Source organism: Balaenoptera ricei, chromosome 2 (genome assembly GCF_028023285.1).
Source record: "Balaenoptera ricei isolate mBalRic1 chromosome 2, mBalRic1.hap2, whole genome shotgun sequence".
NCBI classification, from domain to species: domain Eukaryota; kingdom Metazoa; phylum Chordata; class Mammalia; order Artiodactyla; family Balaenopteridae; genus Balaenoptera; species Balaenoptera ricei.
Window position 1 is genome coordinate 35,296,213 of NC_082640.1, and position 26,067 is coordinate 35,322,279.

Sequence of the window (26,067 nt, forward strand, 5' to 3'; positions counted from 1 at the left end):
AACTAGAGAAAGCCCTCACACAGAAACGGAAGACCCAACACGGCCAAAAATAAATATAAATAAATAAAAATTAAAAAAAAAAAAAACAATGACAAAAATGGATATATATGTGTGTGTTTTGTTTTGTTTTTACTAATCACTTATTATGTATGAGGCACTGTGGTAAGCGGTTTACATGTGTTATTTCTTTAGTAGGTATATTATTATCCTCATTTTGTAGAGGAGAAAATCAAATAAGAAAGATCAAATAACTTCTCCAAAGTCACAGAGCTAGTAAGCTGGGTTTCAAATCGAGGTCTGACCTCAGAATCCATGCTCTTAGCCATTATGCTATAATGAAAAATCCAATTAAACAGCATATTAAAGGAATAATTCACTACAACACTAAGTAGTTTTTATTATAGGTTCTAAAACTTGATTTGTATTAGGACATCTGTTAAAATATCACATTAAAAGTGTCTAATAAAGTAATCTATGTAACCATCTTTAAAAATGCTAAATTGGCATTTAATAAAATTTAATACCCACTCCTGGTTTTTAAAAAAGAAAAGCACTTAGAAATCTTTGAAACAGGGAAATATTTTTTTAATTATCTTTATTTAGAGAAAATATGTTCAACATACTTAGAACTTTCAAGAAAACCAACTGCACAGCTTTGAAACTATGAGAATTGAGTACTATGACACTGTCCTATTTTCCTCGTACCATAAGGTCAAAAGGGCTACTAAAAGTCATATTAGTCCTTCCAGTTTCTAAGGTTTCCAAGAATTCTCCCATAGTCGTCACTTATAAGATTAATTAAAATCACTCCACACCATGGAAGGGGAGGTGTGCGTTTGGTTGTCACACCTACAAAGTGCCTCAGGGCTAAAGTTTCTTTAAATCCTGGCAGTGCAGAGCCTGTGATTACTTCAAAAGAAGTGCAGTAGACTCCAACTACATCAGCAATTTCCTGTGGCTTCCTGCCATATCTGATCATGACTACCTTGAGAGGTTTAGGATAAGAGCTCTGACAGTTTCTCTGGCCTAGAGACCACAGGAGCCTCCTTGTCTCCCACGCATGTACATAGCGCATTCCTGCACATGTGTATCAAAGTCAAAAAAGCTTATATATTAGAAGGCATAGGCTCTGTCCTGTGAGAGGTAAAAAAACCCTCTAGCATTATATATATGTTCTTATTCTAAGTATATAATTGTAAAATTTAACAGTCATATAGAACAGTACACAAAACAACACTCTACTGGATCTATGACTTACCACAACATGAACACCATGTAAATAAACCACTACTCAAGTTGAGAAACAGAACATTACTAGCCCTCAGAAGGCCCCCTTATGCATTCTCCCAACCCCATGAAGGTAACTGCTATCTTGATTTTCATTGTAATCCATTTTAAATTATTTTTTTTATCACCTAAACATATAACCCCCATACTATATATAGTTCAGTTTGGCCTGCTTTTTGGACTTTATATGAATAGAATCAAACATTTTTTTCTTCAGTTGTCTTCTTTTGCTCAATATTATGTTGTGAAATTCATCCATGTTTGTGTAGTTAGCTTGTTCACTGAGATTATTTTATAAAATTCCACGGTATGGATTTACTGTAATTTATTTGTTTATGCATTTTATTTTGAGTTTTTTCCAGTTTTTGGCTATTAAAATTTTTGTTGCTATGAATATTATTGATGCACATTTGTCCAGCTTTGTGTTAAGTATATATAGAATAGAAATGGGAATAGATTTGCCAAGCCGTAGGAAATAACTATCTCCTACCTTAGTAGATAATACCCAAACTACATTCCAAAGTAGTTGTACCAACTCACGCTCCCACTAGTTGTGTAGGTGAATTCCTATATCTTTGCTCTACATCTTTGCCACCATTTGATGCTGTCACTTTAAAAAAATTTCAACCACAAATAAGTAATTCAATTAAAATCAGTTTTAGATTTAAAGGGGGAATTTTACTTGAAATATAATATAATTCTAAGTACCATAAAGCATTATTTTTAAAGAGGAGTTAATGGCCTGAGAAATGTAAGGTTATTTAACATTGGATTTTAATTTGGTAGCAAAGAGTGTGAAAAGAGAGAAAATAAGTTAGTTCAAAAACTCCAAAAAATAACATAACATTTCAGTACTGTTAAGAAAATAACCCTCTGAGAATTAAGTTACTATTTTAAAATACATTATGCCTTATGATTTATCCAATTAGGATTATTCTCTAATCAACATTATAATTATACCCTCAGAAATTCTAAGAAAATGGTGACAACATGAAAGAGACGGAAAAACCTACCGTCCAATTTTGTACTAATTATGGCGATAAAAACATTTAAAGAAACCCAAATGGATGGTGCTGCAGGAGCAGCTCTTCTTATTCTACTGTATTATTAGTAGTAGTAGTAAAGTAGTACTGTATTACAACAACAACTATTACTACTACTACTACTACCACCACCACCAATTTTACTAGGTTGTTTTAAGGATTAAACGAGACACACAGAGTTCAACACAGTGACTAACATGTAGTATTTAGTATGTAATCATGTTGATTATTTATAATTATTATTTTAGCTATAATTATTATTATGGTTATTTAAGCCCCAGAAAATTGAAAAATAAAAGGAAGGAAGGCCATTACAGGGTGATTCATCAAAGAAAAACACATGGCCAATAAACATATTAAAAAATGTTTCAGGGACTTCCCTGGTGGCGCAGTGGTTAAGAATCCGCCTGCCAATGCAGGGGACAAGGGTTTGAGCCCTGGTCCGGGAAGATCCCACATGCCGTGGAGCAACTAAGCCCGTGCACCACAACTACTGAGCCTGTGCTCTAGAGCCCGTGAGCCACAACCAATGAGCCTGCGTGCCACAACTACTGAAGCCCACGTGCCTAGAGCCCATGCTCCACAAGAAGAGAAGCCACCGCAATGAGAAGCCTGTGCACCGCAACAAAGAGTAGCCCCTGCTCGCCGCAACTAGAGAAAGCCCGCGCGCGGCAACAAAGACCCAACGCGGCCAAAAATAAATAAATAAATTAAAAAAAAAAGTTTCAATATCATTACTAAGCACAGAAAGCGTATATTAACAATGAACACCTTTTATTCGTCTTCCAGGTTGGTGAAATTTTTAAAAATTATGATATACAGGGCTGGCAAAAGTTTGGGAAAAGAGACACTTTCAAATACATCTTGCTAGTTACAGTGTAAACCGGAACAGCCTTTCTTAAGGATAATATGGATCATAGGCCTAAAAAATATGCCAGCAATATAATATGCCACCTTTTGAATCAGCAATTATACTTCCAGAAGTTTATCTTAACCAAATAATCAGAGCTGTGTATAGATATCTGTAGGTATTTGAATACACATAGAACAGACTAGGGATTTATGGACCCAAATGTAATGGTCATAGTTATCTCTGCATGGTAATTGAATGATTCTTTTTATTCTTCTGTATTTCCCTAATTGCTACAATAAACATATATTACCTTTGGAATAAAGAGGAGAAACATAATTTGCAAAAAGTTATTTGGGATGCCTATTTTATGACACTTATGTATCACCATGATAGAGAAATACAAAGATTTACCGAAGGTTTACACTGTAGAGACCACATCAATAAGGAAAGGAAGTCTATCCTAATTACAGCCTATGTTTACAAAATATGATTTTGTTTTGTTGCCCTGATATGCTGTGTGTGTATATGCTTAAAGTAAAATACATATATATGAAAATATTTTATGATTCAACCTAAAAATGCAAAATCATGCAAGTATAGCAGTGAATACTATTTGTCAGTTATTAAAAATTAAATCTATGATCCAGTAACACAATAATAGTTCATGTTTAAGTTGAGGACACTTAATTTTTCTCCAAAGACAAACCACAGTGTAAGTTCAATGGGTTTAGGAAACGCTAAAGCATCCCACCGATTTTGGGGCTATCATTTCTCCATCTCTGTTATCACCTAACCTTTCTTTTAAGTCATCCAGGCATCGTTGAAGGTGGACTTCCCCTGCTGTGACTAAAACGTGCTCTCCCGTTTCCTGAATTAAAATCTGGACACAGGGATCAGCTTGGTTTAACAGTTTCATTCCTCTGACGAGCTGAGGCATTTCACCTAGGTTAACAAAATGAAATACTGATTAAATACAAGATAAGGACTAAAATAATCTAAAGATAACATCCGTGAGAAAACTGAAGGGAAAAGTATAATGAAATAAACTCTTAAAATAATGGTTTATTGTTCTTCCAAATAATATAGCAATGTGAAGAAAACTACCCTCTAGTAATTTACCTGTACAGATAGCTCACATGAGACACGTGTCACAAACATATCACTGAGACTCCCAAAGCTGATCTATGCCACTTCTTCAAACACTCAGCAAATATAAACTACCATCGTTATACTTGTAAATCCACCTAAATGTATTACACATGTATATATACCTAGAAACGTAACAGAACTCTTCCCAAACAGTACCTATAAAACTATAAAAGCAACAAATAAGCAAAGGAAGCATTCAGTACGATACTCAATTCAAGAAACTGTACCAGAAGCTCATATTTAAAATAATTATTTATGAAACTCCTTGACAGAACTGTGGATTTTAGAATAAAGCTGCCCTTTGGGTGAGAGCTGGGATACACTAAGCGGCCACTTTATCCCGTGAGCTATGGGCACCTTCTGCATTCCACTCTGTTGGTGCTTTCGGTATCTAATTGCTTGTTCCCTACAGTTGTTGGGGTACAGGTAGGGATTTGGATCCACATCTTGAGTTCGGCTGCTTTTTCACACCTTTCATATGCGTGGTGGCCACTATTCACTCAAGGCAGGTCATAGGAATTCTCTTGTTACTACCTTAGCAGAGACCTTGGCTTTGAAGGCATTTTTACGCAGTCTTGTTTCACTTCTACGTCTGAAGGAAGGACTCAGTTAATTCCTCAATGCTTGGTTTTCAACATGCTAAACAAACCAAACCACAGGAGCTTTCTGCAATCAGTTGTTTTTCAATATATTCTACCAAAGTTGACTACCCATATCTATTCCATATCTATTTATTTTCCCATTATCTATTTATTCTTTAAATAAGCTTTTCTTAATGATAAGTAACACTTTATAGTGCTAAGTGCGCCAGATAAGCACTTTACATATATGAACCCATTAACTATGAGGCAGGGATGATTACTGTTCTCATTTTATCGATGAGCAAACAGGCATAGAGAAGCTTAAGGAACCTGTGCTCAAGATCACAGACACACTGGTTTTGAAGCCTGCAGGCAGACAGCCATAGAGCCACACTCCATAATGGGTGTCGGCACCCTCACAGGTCGTGGTCATGAGCCACATATGGGATGCATGAAATGCTGACGGAAGACAGGGAGTGGGATTTCACTGTATGTGGGGGCGACGGATGTACCCTCATGTTTTCCTTTTCAGCATTTGTAGTTTTCCTTTGCCGAATTCAGTGGACAGATATTATCTAGTGTTAAGTTAACCTTCACAGAATTTGAAATATGGCTTAAAAAGATTCTTGCACGAAGACCACTAATAATACATATCACACAAGCCCAAGGGAATAATTAAAAAAAAAAAAATGACAAAGCTTTTTGTCAGCTCTCCATCACCAAATTACAAAGTACAAAACAATGTTACCAGTATGAGGACCTAATAAATTCTTTTTTAAATTTTTCCTTATAAATTTATTTGTTTATTTTTGGCTGCATTGGGTCTTCGCTGCTGCGTGTGGGCTTTCTCTAGTTGCGGCGAGCGGGGGCTACTCTTCGTTGCAGTGCACAGGCTTCTCATTGCGGTGGCTTCTCTTGTTGCGGAGCATGGGTTCTAGGCACGCAGGCTTCAGTAGCTGTGGCTCACGGGCTCTAGAGCACAGGCTCAGTAGCCGTGGCTCGCGGGCTCTAGAGCGCAGGCTCAGTAGTTGTGGCGCACGGGCTTAGTTGCTCCGCAGCATGTGGGATCTTCCCAGACCAGGGCTTGAATCCGTGTCGCCTGCACTGGCAGGCGGATTCTTAACCACTGTGCCACCAGGGAAGTCCACAAATTCTTAAGAAAACAAAAACAAAAACAAAAAACCCACTCACATTCACATACACACTTAAATCTGTCACTTCAAGGCAAAGGTGACAGTGTAACAATAAGCAAAGAAGAAGCTTTTTCAAAAGAAATTTGGCCTGTCTGACCAATAGAATACTGCAGAAGTGATATGTGATTCCTAAGGTTAGCTAACAAAAGGTACTGCAGCTTCTGTTTTAGTGTCTTGGACTACTGGCTAAAGCCAGTAACCATACTGTGCTCCAGGAAAATCAAGCAGCCATGAGGAGAGGTCCCTGTGGAGGAACTGAGGTCCCTAGCAAGCACCAACTTATGAGCACCTGTGAGTGAACCACCGTGGAAGTCCAGTTAAACCTTCAGACGGCTGCAGCCTGCTGTGATATATGACTACAACTGCATGAGACATCCCCAAACTGAGCCCTTCCAAAATTCCTGACCAAAGGAACTGTGAAAAATAATAAGTGATTACTGTTCTTTCAAGTCACCAAATTTTGGAGTAATATGTTAGGCAGTATTACATAACTAATGCAACTATAAACCACAATCATAAATAAATAATACATATTCACCTATTTATATATCCAGTGCATATCTCCATCAAAGACAAATAAGAATATTTTAAAGACAGTTATTTCATTTTCATCTCAATTTTTAAAGTAATTTCTATGTTTGTGTGTATTTCATAATGTACATAAAACATCAGCACAAAAGTTCGTGTATCTATATAAACATATGTATAGAGGGCTCTTTTATTTTAACTGATATGGATAAAGGATGAAAAAAATTCTGGAAACCAGTAACTCTGCTCTCAGGTAAACAGAATTTCTTGGATTCCTAAAAATAAAGATCCAGAGGCAGGAGTCTGAATCCTGATTCAACCACTTACTAACTGCTAACTGTAAGGCCATGGGCAAGCTAACTAACTTCTCTAAGCTTCAGTTTACCTCATGTGAAGATGAGGATAAAAAATAGCACAGGGCTGTTGAGAAGATTAAATGAGATAATGTCAAATCCTTAGAATGTAGCACACAGTAAGGATCAATGATGACGCTGAAAATAATAATGGCTTTGGGCATGTGGAGTTCTCTGTGTCTGGGTGTTGGATTTTGAGTAGACCCCGTGGGCATGGAGCAGAGTGGCGGCCACCATGACATCTGGACCTCAGCTTAGGAAGTCAGAGAAAGAAAAGTGGAAGAACAAATGCTCGGAATGCCTTCACACCGAAAGAAGAGCAAAAAGGCTGTCTTCTAGATTAGTTAACCCAGTTTGTCAGCATGAAAAAGAAAAGAGGGCCTGGGGACACATGTTCTATTCAGAAATAAACAATGCAACTGCCCAGTGCTTCTCAGGGGCAATACTACTGGGAAGTTGAGGTATAGGAGGGTGGGACATCCCAACAGTCATTAGACATGTAATCCGTAGAGAGAGGGGCTATTGCCCCAAAGTAAGGATGGGCATAAGAAACTAGGGCAAAGAGTAAAGAGACAATAAATATCCTCTGAGGGCTCAGAGGAATGAGACTAGCGTCAAGAGAAGTATTCCCAGACATTCTAAATGTAAAATAAGATGTTGACACTGTAGTAACAAGAAGACAGAACAATGGGTATAAACTTCAGACATGGAAATATAGAATGGGGTACACTTCAATAACATAATTAAGAATACACATGGCAAATCCAGCAAGAATAATATACTTGATTGGGAAAAGTAGCAATACTCCTTTTAAAATTATGAAGAAAACTGGGTGCCCCTTCTATCATTTTAGTTTATTATTTACAAAGTTCAGAAAAATCTAATGCAACACATATGAGGAAATAAATTTTGGCACTCAGATGGACAATCTTAAGTAATTCTGTTTATTAGATTACCTTGTTTATGAGAAAGAAATTAATCTTACTGAGTCTGCTATGGGACAGGAAGTAAGCTAGGTTCTAGGATCTCTCATCTCATGTAGCCAAAGCTGTACAGAAGGTGGGCCTTTAGGACTGGGCTTTTACTCGGCTTGGATAATAGCACAGAGTAGCACACAACTATTAAACAGACTCCAAAAAATTATACATTTCTTTTAAAACATTATAGCTTAAGTTCCTTTAATCCCTGTTTTAAAAGTAAGAAATAAGATTTGAATAAATACTAGAAACACCTAAGAATAAATTATGGTTGCCAGACTCAAATGTTACAACTTAAATAAAACTGAGCTTTCTTATATTGTATGTACTTCTTAGGGTTGGAGGCAGTTAGCAAGTAGAATAAAAGAACAAACCATGAGGGGCCGGGATCTGGACAAACCCACAAAGAGGAAGCAGGCATTACAAAGAATGGCGTAAATCCATGCAACAACCAAAGGCACTGTCAGTCCACAATGACAGCCCAGAAAGCATGCCTGTCTGAGGCCCAAGGCAGATAGCTATTTACTAAGACTGAGCCCAAAGGCCAGAGATGCAGTCCTCCAAATACATATCTGCTCAAGGGTCCCAGGGATCCTCAATGGCTAGAATATGTCTTAGGAACTGAGGCAGAGACAAGCTTTCAGAAGGCCCCAGCTCTGGGGAGAGGAGGGATATACAGATGCAGGGGCAACGAGGCCATTATATACCTCAACAGAAAACTGCCATTTTACACATTTGTTCTCTGGTTTCCTTAAAGCAGTCTGGAGATTCTTCACCAACGACCACTAAGCACTGGGAACAGCAAAGTCACAGGGACTAGGGGGGTTAGTTACAATCATGGGAAGTAAAATACAAGAGTCAGTGAGGACTGGCCAGGCAAATGGTATAAACCAAAGACTAAGAATTAGTTATTATAGGGACTGGCATATGTGGGTGTCATACAGCCAGAGAGAAAGAGGCAGGAAGTGCTTTCTAAACAAAGAGGAAATGCTCAGTGTCCAGATAATCTAGCAAACCTAGAGGGAAGAGGATATGAATTTTGAACCAAGAAGCTTGGGATAAGATTCTAAGAACCGTTCACATAAAACATGAACTCTGGTAAGACACCACGCTGTGCCAGGGTTCTGGGGGATGCAGAGATGACCCTGTTTCTGCCATAAAGAAGAATACAGTGTCCCTGGAGGGCGAAGGTGCCTACAGACTCCCGGTTCCTAAGACAGAGGTTAGATTCCCCTCAAAATGTTGGTGGTCTGTATGGCCTCATGGCTGGGCAGGTTACTCCTGTTATAAACCTTCATGAAAATACATAGTCTACTACTGAAACAAATCATGAGGAACCAAGCATTAAATGCAAGTATTTTAAAAATGTAATGAACATCACATGCTTTTAAAAACAAGGTCATCTTACTTGGGTGTTTCGGTTCAACAGCAACCCTCACAATAGGGGTGGCTTCAAAGTTGAGTGGTATAAATGGCGGGCAAGATGGCAAGGTACACAGTGTTGCCGATTTCAGCACAAAGTCTTGAAGGCCTCCTATTCCTGCAGGGAGGAAAAGATCCATGGAGTCAATAAAAGATGATAAATTCTGAATTTATGTTAGAAAAATAACAACATCAACCCAGTATATATGTCACAGAGAAAAAACACTAAACAAATTGGGCTAAAACACACCTACTTTGACCACAGAAATGATCATGTCCAGAAACATATGTCTGAAAATACTAATTACTTTTTAAATTGTAACTCTTAGTTTTTAAAATACATTAATTTGATGACGATGAGTCTCTCCTGAAATAATCTCTTTTGCCAAATCTACTTGCTTGTGGGTAAAGGGAATTTAGAGACTTTTAGAGGAGAATATCAGTTATTCCCCCACCTCCCTCTCTTGCCCACTCTCCACTTCAGGCTCCCGGCTGATAGTTGCATAAGGCTCTAAAGCACACATATTTGTCTTTGAGCAGATAGGAGCAGAGAGAATGCCCCAAAAAAGTGAGATGAAGGGGTCATATTGAACCTCACATCCAGAGTAAGAGCAGACAACATTTTCGAACAAATTAAGAAACACAAGGGCGATTTTTGTGCTTTGGGGTTAAAGAATTAAGAATTGAAGAGGGCGTGGAAGGGGAGGCTACCTGTTTTAGGGGAAGGTGACATAGGAGAAATGGGCAGGGATATTTAATCGGCAGTCTGCTTTTGCATCTCGAGCTTAGCAACAACTATGAAGAGGTAACAAAGAAAACAACTTTGCTGCCTTCAGCTGACAAATGGATGTACAGGTACAGGGTGCCGGGGTGCCACACCATCGACCATTCAGCCTGGTGGAGGGGAACTGAAGCAGAGGCTTCTGACACACAAGCTTGGAAGGTGGTTTAGAGGTTTCTTTGAGTCTGACCATACAGTGTGAAAAGTCCCCTCCCATAGCCCCTTCCGAATGCCTCCAGAATTCACCATCCCACTACATTAAGGGATCGCTACAACTGTAAGAACACCTTCCTTACATTAGGCTGAAACGTGTTTCCCCCATCTCTACACATTGTTCTTAGTTCAGTTCTCCAAAGGTCCACAGAAAATGTGCTTCTTCTACTTTTACCAACTACCCTTTGGATTTCAAAGGCATCTGTCAGATCCTTTTAATCCTTTCCTGCCTCACACTAAACCTCATTAGCTCCTTTAACTGTTTAGCTCATGACATGACTTCTAGACCTTTCGTGTGCAGGGGATCCTCTTCAGACTAAAGTTTCCAAGGAGCTAAATTCATTCCCAGTGCCTCTGGTTTATTTATTTGGTCAAGGTCTAAACTTATTGCTGTCCTTCTTAGCCCAGCACACAGAGAGACCTATACCTGGCCACAGCTTCTTGATAATGTCCTCCATGTACCATGATGTAACACATCTGGGTCTGCCCAAGTTTCCACCAAGTCTACTAGAAATAACAACATCTCCCATGAGGCTAGGGGTTTAGGAAAACCCCACAGTAAATATTCTCTTTCAAACCTCATCCATCCTGCTTCTGACCTCTGATTAGCATGCATTTCCTTCCTGCACACACAGCACATGGTTTCATGAAAAGATAAATGCTGGTCTCTCCTCTGTATCACCAGGTTTGCAGGCTGCAGAAGGTCAGTATATTTTGAACACTGTCTCTTTAAACTTCTGGTTTACATTTTGCTGTTCAAATCACCAAATCTATCCTTGCTACTTAGATATGCCCAGATTTGTGAACAGATTAAAAACATGAAAAAACAGAAACAAAAAAAGTCAATACCACAGTATTCCTAGTCAAGATTAAGACTTTATGGAAAAAGTTATGCTCCAAAGATAGTAAAAAAGTCACTATCTGTAATATGCCACTATTTTAACTAATTTTTAAATATAATTTAAAAATCTAAGAAAGGAACCATTAGTTATTTGGCTGAATCACAATAAAATGATTTAAAAATCACTTTGAGAATTTCTTGATGTACTATCAGATAATTATTAAGTGTACAACTTGATATTTATACAAAACACACTTTAAAACAAACTTTCTGTTTTAAAAATAATGCCATCAGGTACAATTTTGAAAAAAAAAAAAAATGAAACAAAACAAAACAAATCGCCATATACCCATAACCACACCATTTGAATACTGTCACTATATTCATTCGATGTATTTCCTTTTTTATTCCCTCCTCTACTGGCACACATAATTTACACTGTTATAATCTCCATATAATTTTGTGTCATTTTTTTTTCTATTTAAATCACATGATTTTCACTTCAGTTGTTTAAATCACAATTATATCAATCAAGGAGGTATAATTCCTTCACATAAAGTTCACGTGCTAAAGCATTTTTCAACTGGGATTGGAGCTGCAGAATGTGTTTCCTTCAGGGAATCATTTTAGAAGTTTTGGGATGGAAAAAGTGATAGGTCAGAAAAAAAATACGCAAAATTAGCATGGCATGAATTTGTTTCAAGGATGAAAGAGGGTGCAAAGCTTTTTCCATGTATGTTTTAAAAAAAGGCATATGACTTAAATAAAAGATAGAGAAAAAACAGGCTGATGAATATGGAGCAAAAGGAATTTACTAAACACCAAGAATTCTAGCTTGTTTTTATACAAACGCCAGTAACTTTTGTCTGACTGAAGATAAACAATCCAAGTCCTCTCTGGTCCCAATTCTTCTCTATATAACAAGGAGTATTAGACATTTTGAGTGAGTGAACTCTAGCTTACAGGCTGGGGTGACACTTGAGTAAATACTGAGTTCTTCCACTGGGTACACAGGCCCTCACCAGGATGTGTACCATACCCTTCAAACTTTTCTTAATCAAAAATCAGCATTTTGCAAACACTGCCAGACCAAAATTTTTTCCAGGTTCTCTCTAATGTTTCCTTTTACAAAGTATTCCATTTTTAGTTTTTTTTTTGAGAAACTGCCATACTGTTGTCCACAGTAGCTGTACCAATTTACATTCACACCAACAGTGTAGAAGGATTCCCTTTTCTCCACATCTTCACCAACATTTGTTATTTGTGTTCTTTTTGATGATGGCCATTCTGATGGGTGTGGGGTAATATCTCATTGTGGTTTTGATTTGCATTTCCCTAATGATTAGGGATGTTGAGCATCTTTTCATGTGCCTGTTGGCCATTGGCATTTCCCCTTTGGAAAAATATCTATTCAGATATTCTGTCCATTTTTAAATCAGGTTGTTTTGTTTTTTTTGATGTTGAGTTGTATTAGCTGTTTATATATGTTGGATATTAACCCCTTATGGTCATATCATTCGCATCACTTGCATATGTGACTGATATGACCCAGCAATTGCACTCTTGGGTATATATCCGAAAAAAATAAAAACACTAATTTGAAAAGATACATAAACCCCAATGTTCACAGCAGCATTATTTACAATAGCCAAGATATGGAAGCAACCTAAGTGCCCATCAACAAGTGAATGGATAAAGATGTGGTGTGTGTATATATATATATATATATATAATAGAATACTACTAAGCCGTAAAAAAGAATGAAATTTTGCCATCTGCAGCAACATGGATGGACTTGGAGGGCATCATGCTAACTGAAATAAGTCAGACAGAGAAAGACAAATACTGCATGATATCACTTATTTGTGGAATCTCAAAAATACAACAAACTGGTGAATATAACAAAAAAGAAGCAGACTCCCAGATATGGAGAACAAACTAGTGGTTACCAGTGGGGAGGGGGAAGGGCAATACAGACATGGGGGAGTGAAAGGTACAAAACTATTGAGTGTAAGATAGGCTCAAGGATTTATTGTACAACAGGGGGAATATAACCAATATTTTATAATAACTGTAAATGGAAAGTAACTTTTAAAAATTATATACAAATTAAAAAAACTTTTTTGAAGTACTCCAGAAACAAGCAATGTTAAGGAGCACATCTTTTATGATATGAGACTGAAAATATTGCGTGGGCCCTGAGAGATGGATTGGTCTTCTGTCGACAACTTTTTTTCTTTAACGACCCCCTGCTGCACCAGCTGAGTCAACCTAGGATGCGGGCACACTGGCAGCAGTAAGATGGTGAACTCATTACTGAGCTCTAACACTGCTTGCTGGGAAGGAGCCTGTCAGCTGTCTGGAGAGAGAACAGCATTACTATCTTCAGGAAAGTTTCGATTCGTAAACTGCTCTTCCATTGCTGGTACAAAAATAATACTGGAATGAAAAAAAACTTTGTGGGAAAACGTGTTACTGCTCTAGCTAGAATATGGTCTCCTAATTGCCAAAGTTGTATTTCAAGACAACTTTAACATTACTACACCCAGAACCATCAACCTGTTCCTCTTACACTGTTTAATAAGACTGAGTTAATAGATTCCTTTAAATCTTCATAGTAAATGCAAGTTATGTATCATGGATGTCTACAGAGCCTCAGGCCTATGAGAGCGATAAACACTACTTTAGAAGAGATATGAGGATTCAGACAACTATTAAAACAAAACAAAACCTTTTTTTTTTTTTTTAAAGTACAGGTTCCCAGAGTAGTTGGTGAGAACCTAGAAAAACCTTTGGTTTCAGAAGACTACCTTCTGCTCTAGGTCCTTCTGTCTTTGAATACCAAAGAAGCCCATATCCTCTGACTCTTAATTTTACGCCCTTATTCTGCACCTTCCTGGAAACTCAGATTCTGCTCTCCTTGAGTCAACTACATAGGATATCAGGGGATCCATGCACTTTATAACTCTTGTCACGGAGGGAGCAGGCAGGTAGGTACAATAAATATAAAATGGGCTTTTTCCAAGCCTGCCTGCCGAGCATCTCCAACGCAGACCAGTATTGCTGAAGTTTTCAGAGGACTGGTCCAGTCTGTCCATGATGCTAAACAAGTTCCTTAAATCAACTGCCCTTTACCTTTTTGGTGTTATAGGAGGCCCCGGGGAAAACTCTTGCAACAATGACATCACCATGTCAGGATTTTTTTCCTTCGTAGGGACACATGGAGCTCATAACCAGCTAACAGTTACATCAAGATCTGGGGTCCTTTTCTCAGAAGAGAGACTACAGTAAATGGAAAATGTAACACCTTAAGAATCAAAACCTTTTTTTTTTAAAAGAGCCGTCTAGACTTGCTATCTTCGTCTATATTCCAGAACAGGTGGAAACGTGGCCCTTAGGGTCCAGAACCATGTAAGGGAGCTATAATTAGGTGTCACTGTGGAGTCTCAATTTATGCATCAAGACCACTTCCATTTATGCCAGACCACCATTCCTGCGAAACAGATGACTCAGTTGAGCTGGCTGTCACCAAGGGAATTAACACAGTTGGAAGGGTCTAGGATTAAAATAGTGGAAGAAATTTCACCTTGGACCTGGAGGCAATGCAGAGTACCTGAATGGTGCCTAATATTCACTCCGAGTGAATAAAAGGGCAGTTACTTCTGACTGTCTCTTGGTGTGTTATACCATGATAAAGGATCTACTAATGCTAGCCCAGGAGAAAGGATGAAGCACATTAATTAATTAAAATATTTGAAAACAATGTTTTCTATTAGAACAGAAACAGATGTGAAGGACTGTGGGGAAGGGAATACCAGGCCAGGGACACAGCATATACAAAGTGCTGGAGTGTTGTGGGAACCCAAAGTAGTTCAGAATACCTTATGCATAGAATACACCAAGGGGCTGGCAAAACAGGAGGGTGAAGGAAAACAGAGAGATTATTATCAAGGGACGTGGATATCAAGCTAAGCTTAGACTTTACTCTGAAGGGTGTGGATATGGAAACAAGTAGATGAATTAGAGAGAAATGAGGTAAGCTATCAGTCTTGGTGGTTACGTAGGCGCTGGAAAGAAGGGACAGGAAGAAACGAGGATAAAATCCAGATTTCTAACTTGGTAAACTAAGCATTTCTCTACCCTTCTTTTAGGTTCATAAGTTTTTCCTATTGTTTTTATTAGTTCTTCATGTAATAAACATTTTAACTCTTATCATATTTTTTTTCTCCAGACTATAGTTTCCCTTTTGATTTAGCTTCTATTTTTTCTCTTTAGTACCTTTTTGAGCTTTTTCTATTTGGTGTCTAAACTTCAGAGCTTACAAACTTCAGTGCTCTCAAAGAACTGATATTTATTCAACTTTCTGTTAGTTTTCCAAGAATTTAGTTTTAGGGGCAGGGGCACAACTAGGCACTTTCATAAAGTTTCTTCAATGAACAAGTGAACCTGAGAACAGTTCCTGCCCTCAGAGCTTAAAATCTGGAGGGGGACAAAGGCAGATAAACAGGCAATTACAATATAATGTGATAAATGTCATAATAGGAAAAGCACAAGGTTTATGTGGAGAGAGAAACTGAGAGGTTAGACTTCCTAGCAAAGTTGACATGTAGGAGTATCTGAGATAACTCTGCAGATGCTGTGGGAGGAGAGTGTAGAGGGGGGGAAATGGCACCACTGGAGGCCCAAGTGAGAACCCAAAGTTATTATCTACAGCTGCAGTGTGGAGCAGAAGGCAGGACTGAAAAGACATTTTCATCCCATTCATTTCCACTTCTCTGAGATCTTGCAACTGCCATCAACTTTTTTTCCTTAGTCAACATGCATTCTTGTGATGTTTGGTTTGGAATCAGAAGGACTTGAATTTAATTAAAGCTCTAACCTTATGTCAGCTACCTAATCTCTCCCTAGTTTTACTTTCCATATATACAGCATGTGGTACTTTCATAGGGTTACTGTGAGCCTTAAGTAAGATAATCAAATAAAGAGTTACAGTCGCTGGCACAGAGTGAGCACTCAATAAATGGAGGTGGTGGCAGTGGTGGTTATAATTGGTTGTAGTAGTAACAGTAGTTGTCAGTAATAGTTTTGTTAATCAAAAAGTATTTTTTTGTGTATGGTATGAAGTGCATATTTAATTTTTATATATACTATTAACTAGTTAACTGTAAAGAAGGTTATAATAACTTCTCTATAAGGTACAAATTCATAATCATATCCATTTATAAGCTTTGAATCCTGTCCCACTGACCTAAATTTATATTTTGTATAGTAACACATGGTTTTAAGTGATGCTCCTTCAAAGATGTGATTCCAATTCAAATGATTTCAGTAAAATGGAAGAAGTGTACAATGTTCAGCACATAAGAAGAATAAAATGCCTAGTATAGTTTAAAATAATGCTGGAAATTTGTTTTAAGATTTAAAAAGAAAAAAAAAAAGAGATATGGCTTTACACAACCAGGAAATGGTAACCAGATTTCTTCTACCTTTAAACTCGAAATATTTCCAAATAAAAACAGGAAGCAGAGTCACTTCTGGATGAAATGGCAACTTCATCACAAGTACACAAAAGATCCTAGTTGAAATGATCAATGGAAGAAAACTAAGGAAAAACTGAATGAATAGTGAAACTAGACAGGGCACTTCAAACTTTGAGCTATTTCTGTTAACTGTAGATCAAATTAAAGAAAAATAGCAAGTGTCAGGTTATAACTCCATTCTTGAGAAATTAACACAACTTAAGAAAAATGATTACATACATAGTGTACTAGTGGTGGTCTATTTGATAACAGACCAATGGAAATGAAGAGTCTAGAAACATGTATGTGTGAAGGTAGAAAACCTAATGAAATGGAAAAAATAATACAATTGCATCTCTATCATACACCATCTAGAAAAATAAATTTTACATGGAATTGAAAGCACAAGTCATAAGATGACATCATACGACTGAAGACTGATAATGTCTTACTATATTATAAAATCTACAAAACAAAAATGCCATAAACAAAGTGAAAAGTTATAAAATAGATGTTTTCAATGTTTAAACAAGACAAAGGATTAGTAAGCATAATATATAAAGAACTAGTACAAATCAGTGAAAGAGACATGCAACCAACAGGAATATAGGCAAAGAATATAGTTTCAAGAAAAGACACTAAAAGAAAAGGAAGCTCTAAACATTCAAAAAACATACAAAAAAACCCTTAATCGCGTTAATAATAAGGTAAATGTAAATTAAAACAATGAGATACTATTTCACACCAATACAACTGGTATAAGTCTGAAAAGAAACCACGTTTGGCAAGTATGTGCAGAAATTATAGGTCTTATGAACTGGAAATGGGAACAAAAACTGTTACAATTATGCGGGAGAACGATTCTGTGATGTTGAGCCAAATACAGACTGTGCAACTCACCAGTTTGATTTCTACTCGTACATCTCAGATCAGTGTGAGTAGCAGGCACAATAGTGTTACCAGTAACATACCACAAACAGTGGTACAACTCTAGTGGTACAAATCTAGGTGGTTTGGTAATTACTGGGAACATTTCTGGTTGGGGTCGACTACAGGCATTAGTGGGCAGAACCAAGGACCAGTGCCTTGGAATGTGTGCAAATGTCCCACACAAAGAATTTTCCCAAACCACACAGCTTTTGAGTATTCTGCTGGACAAACCTATTAATAATGATCCGAGTTTAGATTTAACTCCATTTTAAAAGTGAAGTATTTTTTGCCCAATTTAACACATGTTGAATTTTCAGGAATTTTGTTCTGAAAATGAGCTACTCACCATTTTACCAACAGCCACTCATGGCACCCCAGTCATCAGTACCATACATCTGCATCAAATTGCATCTGTAGCTGTCACATTCATGGTGACTACAAGTATGTATCTAACTTGATTATGCCATCTAGTATAGTCAAATTGGAACATTTACACACTGCAGGGTACTTCATTTTATTGAAAAAAAAATTCTTTAACCAGAAGGTAAGAAAACAGCCTTTTTGTTTCTCCTGCGCCTTGAATGCTTGCATTGTTTGAATTATCACACAGCAATAAACCCTGGGATTATGCTGTAAACGCATTATATTTGAATCAATCAATTTAGGCCCTAAAAACGGAAACTGTGCTCTCACCTCTGGGCTGCCAGACTTGGATTTCCCTGGTGCCTGGTGTCCGCAGAGGGAGTCTTGGATTCCTATCTGATAGGGAGCTGGAATGTTTCTTGAGGTTAATCAAGATCCTGAGAGTGAGGCGTCTGATAGCCTCACACTGAAGGCCCTGTTCAATCTTAGTTCCACGGAAAGACCCTAATCTCCGGGTCCACTCACAGGCCACCCTGGCATTAGATGTGAGAATGCATCACCTGATGCCACCCCTGTGTCCTTTACCATTTGTAATGATCACTTTTCCAATGGTAAATATTTTCCTCAAAGTCAAATCAGGAATTATGGAATTTAGAGGGTCCTATTGAACCTTACATTCTAATATATTGTGATTTCTTTGCGAGTAGGGCTCAAAACATTGGGTGAAGGAATACTTCACACAATTCCTGTGCTTTTTAGATTTATGTCAATAAATTTCTACTGACACTTATGTTTACAGGTCTGTGCTGAGCACCTTGGAGGAGACAGAGATGAAGAAGACCAAGATCCTGCAACTTTCTCTCATTTTAGTATTATAAGTGCTCCTAAAGCACTTTTAAAATTCAGTCACATTATTGCTGATAATTTATTCCAATCCCTGAACCTTGGAGCTTGAGATTTTTGTGACCATCGCCATATGTCTGCATCTTGATGTGGCACAGTTACTATGGCATGGCACAGACACAACTTACTTGTACTAAACCCTACCAGAGAAATGTAATTCCTAAGGGGAAAAAATAACAATGATAGAATGTTAACGAAATTTTAAGCAAATATAGGTTATTTGAATTCAAGCCAATACTATTTCCAGCGCATGCATTACTTCCCTGTGAGAGGCAGCTTTCAAAGCAGTTCTGTTATTGTGGACCAATCACTTCACAGACCAATGAAGTAAGAATAAGTACTACAGGTTGAATTTTTTAATGTTAATATTACTACTATAAAACTACAGTAATCAAAACAGTAGGGTACTGGCACAAAAACAGAAATATAGATCGATGGAACAGGATAGAAAGCCCAGAGGTAAACCCACACACCTATGGTCACCTAACCTATGACAAAGGAGGCAAGCATATACAATGCAGAAAAGACAGTCTTTTCAATAAGTGGTGCTGGGAAAACTGGACAGCTACATGTAAAAGAATGAAATCAGAAGACTCCCTAACACCATACACAAAAATAAACTCAAAACGGATTAAAGATCTAAATATTAGGCTGGACACTATAATACTCTTAGAGGAAAACACAGGCAGAACACTCTGACAAAAATTGCAGGAAGATCTTTTTTGATCCACCTCCTAGAGTAATGAAAATAAAAACAAAAATAAACAAATGGGATCTAATTAAACATAAAGGCTTTTGCACAGCAAAGGAAACCATAAATAAAACAAAAAGACAACCCCAGAGTGGGAGAAAAGTATTTGCAAATGAAGCAACCAAAAAAGAATTAATCTCCAAAATAGACAAACAGCTCATGCAGCTCAATATAAAAAAAACACAAATAACCCAATCAAAAAATGGGGAGAAGATCTAAACAGACATTTCTCCTAAGAAGATATACAGATGGCCCAAAAAGCACATGAAAAGATGCTCAACATCACTAATTATTAGACAAATGCAAATCAAAACTACAATGAGATATCACCTCACACCAGTCACAATGGCCATCATCAAAAAATCTACAAACAATTAATGCTGGAGAGGGTTTGGAGAAAAGAGAACCCTCCTACACTGTTGGTGGGAATGTAAACTGGTAGAGCCACTATGGAGAACAGTATGGAGGTTCCTTAAAAAATTAAAAATAGAACTACCATATGACCCAGCAATCCTACTCCTGGGCATATACCTGGTGAAAACCGTAATTCAAAAAAGATACATGCACACCAATGTTCATTGCAGCAATATTTACAATAGCCAGGGCATGGAAGCAACCTAACTGTCCATCAACAGAGGAACAGATAAAGAAGATGTGGTACATATATACACTAGAACAGGGGTCCCCAACCCCCAGGCCGCAGACCGGTACCAGGCCGTGGCCTGTTAGGAACCGGGCCACACAGCAGGAGGTAAGCAGCGGGCGAGCAAGCAAAGCTTCATCTGCCGCTCCCCATAGCTCCCTACTGCTCGCACTACTGCCTGAACCATCCCACCCCCCATCCCCCTCCGGCCTGTGGAAAAATTGTCTTCCACGAAACCGGTCCCTGGTGCCAAAAAGGTTGGGGACCGCTGCACTAGAATATTAGCCATAAAAAAATAACAAAATAATGCCATTTGCAGCAACATGGATGGACCAAGAGATTAAGTCAGACACAGAAAGACAAATATCACATGATATCGCTTATATGTGAAATCTAAAAAAAAAAGGGTACCAATGAACTTATTTACAAAACAGAAGTAGAGTCACGGATGTAGAAAACAAACTTATGGTTACCAGGGGATAAAGGGAGGAAGGGCTAAATTGGGAGATTGGGGTTGACATCTACACACTACTATATATAAAATAGATAACTAATAAGAACCTGCTGTGCAGCACAAGGAACTCTACTCAACACCCTGTAATGGCCTACATGGGAGAAGAATCTTAAAAAAAAAAAAAGAGTGGATGTATGTATATGTATAACTGATTCACTTTGCTGTACACCTGAAACTAACACAACATTGTAAATCAACTATACGCCAATAAAAGTTTTTTTAAAAATCGTGAAAATATATAAAAACTGGGTATGGTTTGGTGCAAAGAATATATACTTCTGTAGAAAGTCAACTCTAAATGAATCTGTGCTGGAACTATATACTCAATATAACCCATAAGGGAAAAGAATTTGAAAAAGAATATACACACACACACATATATATGGCTGAATCACTTTGCTGTACACCTGAAACTAACACATTGTAAATCTACTGTACTTCAATAAAAAATATTTTTTAAAAAATGAAAAAAAATGTTAATGAGGTTTTACATTATAGTAGTAATGGGTTTTAATTTTATAATATTATGAAAGCTCATCTGGTTAGTACTGGTATTGTAAAGCAATCAAACCTCTTTATAAAGGACAAAGGGATCTATGCTAAAGAGTTGGATTAATGTAGACTCAGTAAAAAAAATAAGTGAAAATAATTAAAGATGGGGCCTCAGATTTATACATCCATTCTCATTTGCTACCCTCTTGTAAAATGACAGATCAGTAAATTTCTACGAGGTAGCAGTTCTCATTACTATCTAAGAACACTCTAAATGCCTATCAGTATAGGACTGGTTAACTAAATATGCTATACGTGTCAAAAAAAAACCACACAGCCACTAATAAATTGAATTTTGAAGACTACTGAGCCACAGATAAAGCAGAATATAAAATTCTACATAGATAAGATTTATAGATAAAATGAAGAGAAATATAAAAATGAAAATTATAATAGTGGTGAGATTAAAAGTGATCATCTTTAAATAAAAAATATTTTGATTTTTACTATGAAAAGTTATTAGACACAAGCTACAAGAACTAAAAATTACACAAATTACATGGGTATTTAAGTTTTTTAAAGAGCTGCCATTAACAGAATCAAATGGATATAAACTATATAAACTGATATATGGCAAACGTGACACTGTAGTATAGTGGGGATTTGCTAATGATTTTAAGTCAATGGCGTATTCACACTGGCAGAAACAATCAATCTGACTTCCATCTCACACCACGTACAAAAACCAATTCAGATGGATTACAGGTCTAAATCTCATAAGTTAAAAAAAAAAAATCTTCTTCATGACTTTGGAGTAAGCAGATTTCTTAAACAGGACACAAAAAGCACTAATCTTAAAAAACTGATAAATATTAGACTATATTAAAATTAAGAACTACTGTTCATCAAAAGACACCACTAGAGAACAGAAAGGTAACTCACAGAGTAGGAGAAATCTGCAGTAAGTATATCCAACCAGGGACTTTTATGCAGAATATATAAAGAATGCCTACAAATCAATACAAAAAAGGCAGAGAATCTTAAAAAAAAAAAGTAGACAAAGACTTAATGATAATTCATACATGAGTAAAAGTCAATAGTTAATAAATAAGTCAAAAGGAGTTTAACTTCACTAGTCATCAGGGAAACCAACTACTATTCCATACACACCAGAATGGCTCAAACAAGAACAAAAACAAGTGTTGGTAAAGATACGTAGCAACTGGAACTTTCAGGTCCTCCTGGTAGAAGCATAAATCGGTACACTCACTAAGTCTGAACATAAACCTGCCCTATAACACAGCAACTTCTCTTCCAAGAGACATGTGTACAGATGTTCAGCAAAAGACATGTACAAGAATATTCAAAGCAACAATATTCATAATGGCCAAATATTGGAAATAAACTAAATGTCCACCAACACAAGAGCGGAAAAATCGTGGTAGTCACACAATACAGCAATGAGAATGAACAAATCACAACCATGTGCAGTGACATGGATGAATCTCACAACCAGAATGATGAATGAAAGAAGCCCGACACAAGAGCACATTCTCTATGATTCCATTTGTACAAAGCTTAAAAACAGGTAAAATTAATCTATGATGTTAGAAGCCAGGAGAGTTGGTACTCTTAGTGGTGGAGGGTGCAGGTGGCAGTAACTGGAAAGGCAGTTGGCTTCTGGCATGTGGGTAGTGTTCTGTTTCCGGATTCGGATGCTAGTAACACATGCATAATGTTCAGTTTATGAAAATCTATCAACCTGTGGTTTAAGATTTGCATATTTTTCTATACGACTATTATGCATCAATAAAAGTTACTTAAAAGTGTTATTTGGCTCAAATTACATGGGTATTTAAAGCGCTTCTGAGTCTCTTAGAGATGCCATTAGCTGCAACTATTAAAGATAAACCATTTCAGAGCCTTTAAAAAAGAACTGGCAGCAAAAGAGTGAGCGCATGGTTTGTCTCCTGTATCTTTTCCCTCCACATCATCCAAGGAAGAGTGAAAGGTGTCTTTCACCTCAGTGTCCTTACACGGATTCTTCTGAACATGTCTGTCCTTGAGCAAATCACTTCTCTATTCAAGTAAGTGCAGCCGGCCTCCTCCCGGCGGCACAGTTCTGTCTATTCTCTGGTTCCTGATGCTCTCCAGTTGATCCATTCAGAAGATGGTCCTTTTAAATACCCACTGGAAGATACTATAAATGGTTTAGAAAACTATTCTTTGGGTTTTGGTCTGTTTCATTTTGGGGGAAAACAAAACAATCCCCAGCAAACATCACACAATTCTCTAAGGCTGCCTTTATTTATGTATAAAAAACGTCCAACACATTACCCAAGATTTTCCAAGTGTCTCCTTCCATTCTTACCAGCTACCGCTGCTGAAATCTAACCACCATTAAAGAAAAATAATCTCAGCTCACATCATGGGAAATGTTTCTTTGGCTCTAAGTAAAACAGAGAATAAGTGCTGTGAAAAAGTAGGTCAGCAAAATAATATGAAAGTTGTTTACAGCTGATTATTTCCATAACACTGTCCATGGTGGCCTTGTGTACATGGGTCTCTTCAGCAAACACCCCAGAAACACTCTGAGGCAAGATTATCATTTCTAAGTGATAGGAGACCCACAAAAAGGGTATGTCAGGCGACCCTCCTTTACTCTACCAAGGCACTTGGGTATGTTTCCTCAAACAGCCACAGGTGTCCTTCTGATTTATTAACAAGCTCTGTCCCTAGTGAAACCTGTTGCAAACTAAAGAATTCACCGTAACAAAACGCAGAAATGCTAATACAGCATCTGTAAAGAAGCTTTCATAAGACAAACTAATGTGAACAATTGACTCAAGACTTCCCAGTCTGTGCCTACTAAGTAGAGTTAGATGGGCAATAACAAAATCCCACTGGCTCCCTGTCCCCACCAGTTCATACAGGGCCTTCATCTTCCTGTCCATCATCTTCTCGAGGAATCCCAGGGGCTGTTCCTCATGGGCTCATGAGCTCACACTTGCCACAGGTACTTAGGCACTGGTGTTCTCATGGTGCAAAAGCTCTGCAGGGGTCTCTGATGTAGGGGGAACGCTTCTTCTGTATGCTATACCCTGTTAGAGCATAGATAATGCTTGCGACCCAACGTCTTACAGAGGCCAACTCTTACCTTCCAAAGGTCTCAGTCATGGGAGCAACAGGGCTGGGCCAAAAGGCAGATCCAGTGACAGGTATCATGCCATTCCTCCCCGTGGAGACTAAGGCTTGGCTACTGGATTACCCTGTCATGTCTGGTTTCTTGTTCTTTTGGAGAAGTCTCCTTCCAGGAGGTACCTCAATCATCTTCAAGGGCCCTTTCTACCAATATCTGGATATGCTCCCCAGAAGGTAAGCAGTCCACGCTGAAGCTGATCCTTGGTACTTAACTATTTGAGTTATTATTCAACATTAAGAAAATGGCTCATGGTATTTGGCTCAGGAGCAGAAGAGAGCAGCAACACTACTGAGCACCCTCAGGCAGTGGGAAAAGCCTTCAGGGAGATACGGAAGCAGCCAGCTTTCCAGTACCATATCAGGTTGGTAAATGCCTCATCTGGAAAACAAAATCATCTCTAGAATAGTCTATGTTTTAGTAAACATCAAGGGATTTCTTTCAAACTTTGCACACAACTTTCATAGCTTGCTTGTAAAATAGCATTGTCGCTGATTTAATGACAGAAACATAAAATGTATACTTCAGCAAGTCCTTAGAGCTCCTCCCTTTCACAGGTGAAGAATCTGAGGGGTACAGTGGGGAAAGACTGATCCCAGATCCCAGTCGCTGGCAGTTCTGGAAAGAGCCCAGTTTTCCTGACTCCCAGGAGGAGGGATTTTTCCTTTATGCCATGCTTCCTCAATGTGTTCCAGATAAGATGAATTACATTTTTCCAGGACCAATAAATAGTTATAATATTTCTGCTCCTTTCCAAAATCATTGAAATCTCATTCACATGCCTTTCGTCCAGTAAAGGAAAAGTAAAAATGCCAAATCTGTTAAAGAAGAAGAAGAGGGGAGGAAGAACTGGTGGGGACAAGGAGGGAGTGAGTCACCCTATTTATCCCCTGTAGAGCTGCTGAGCACACAGGAACAGAGTGCACCAGGGTGGAGAAGATGAGGCAATAATTCCTGAAGACTCCAGTGCCTATGCCCAGGATCATCCTTATGGAGGGGCAAAAGGGCTGGGCAAGTAAACACCTGGTGCCCTGTCTACAAATATCTCCAAATAGGGAAAACTGGTTTATAATGAACATCAGCTGAAACCTTCAAGGGACAAATGGGAGGAAAGTGCCTTGCCAATGTAAACACACTCAGATAAGGAAATGGGGAGAGAGCACTAGCTGTATTTTATCCCAGCTCCTACCCCTTCACTGGCAACACTTAGAATCTCAGGTGTTCATGAACACCATTTAGCTGTGCTGTCTTCTTTTCTCTGATCTCTTATCTCCTCCCCATTCCCACTCCTGCTATGGCTTTACTACCTCTCCACTCCGAGAGTCACCAGAATGTCTGGCACCTAGTAGGCCCTAAATAGATATTTGCTGAATGAATGAATGAACCTCATGTGTGTTAAATGTCAATTAAAATGAAGCAATAGCTGTGATTAGACTGGCAAAAAACCCAGAGCCACTACAACATAAATATAATACAATGATTGTCATCATAGCACTGTCTGAAACAGGAAAACCACCATACAGCAAACTAAT

At 38.0% G+C, this 26,067-nt stretch overlaps 1 protein-coding gene across 2 annotated transcripts in view; it reads right to left on the bottom strand.

The window, feature by feature from the left end:
• Positions 1-26,067, bottom strand: part of EFL1 (elongation factor like GTPase 1) — a 139,115-nt gene that overhangs the window by 32,513 nt on the left and 80,535 nt on the right. For both annotated transcript variants that reach the window (XM_059912335.1, XM_059912336.1), the window contains exons 16-17: positions 9,373-9,504; positions 3,978-4,125 (exon numbers count right to left, since the gene is read on the bottom strand). In XM_059912335.1, coding sequence (XP_059768318.1) covers positions 3,978-4,125; positions 9,373-9,504 — 280 coding nt within the window. The remainder of the gene's footprint in view (positions 1-3,977; positions 4,126-9,372; positions 9,505-26,067) is intronic.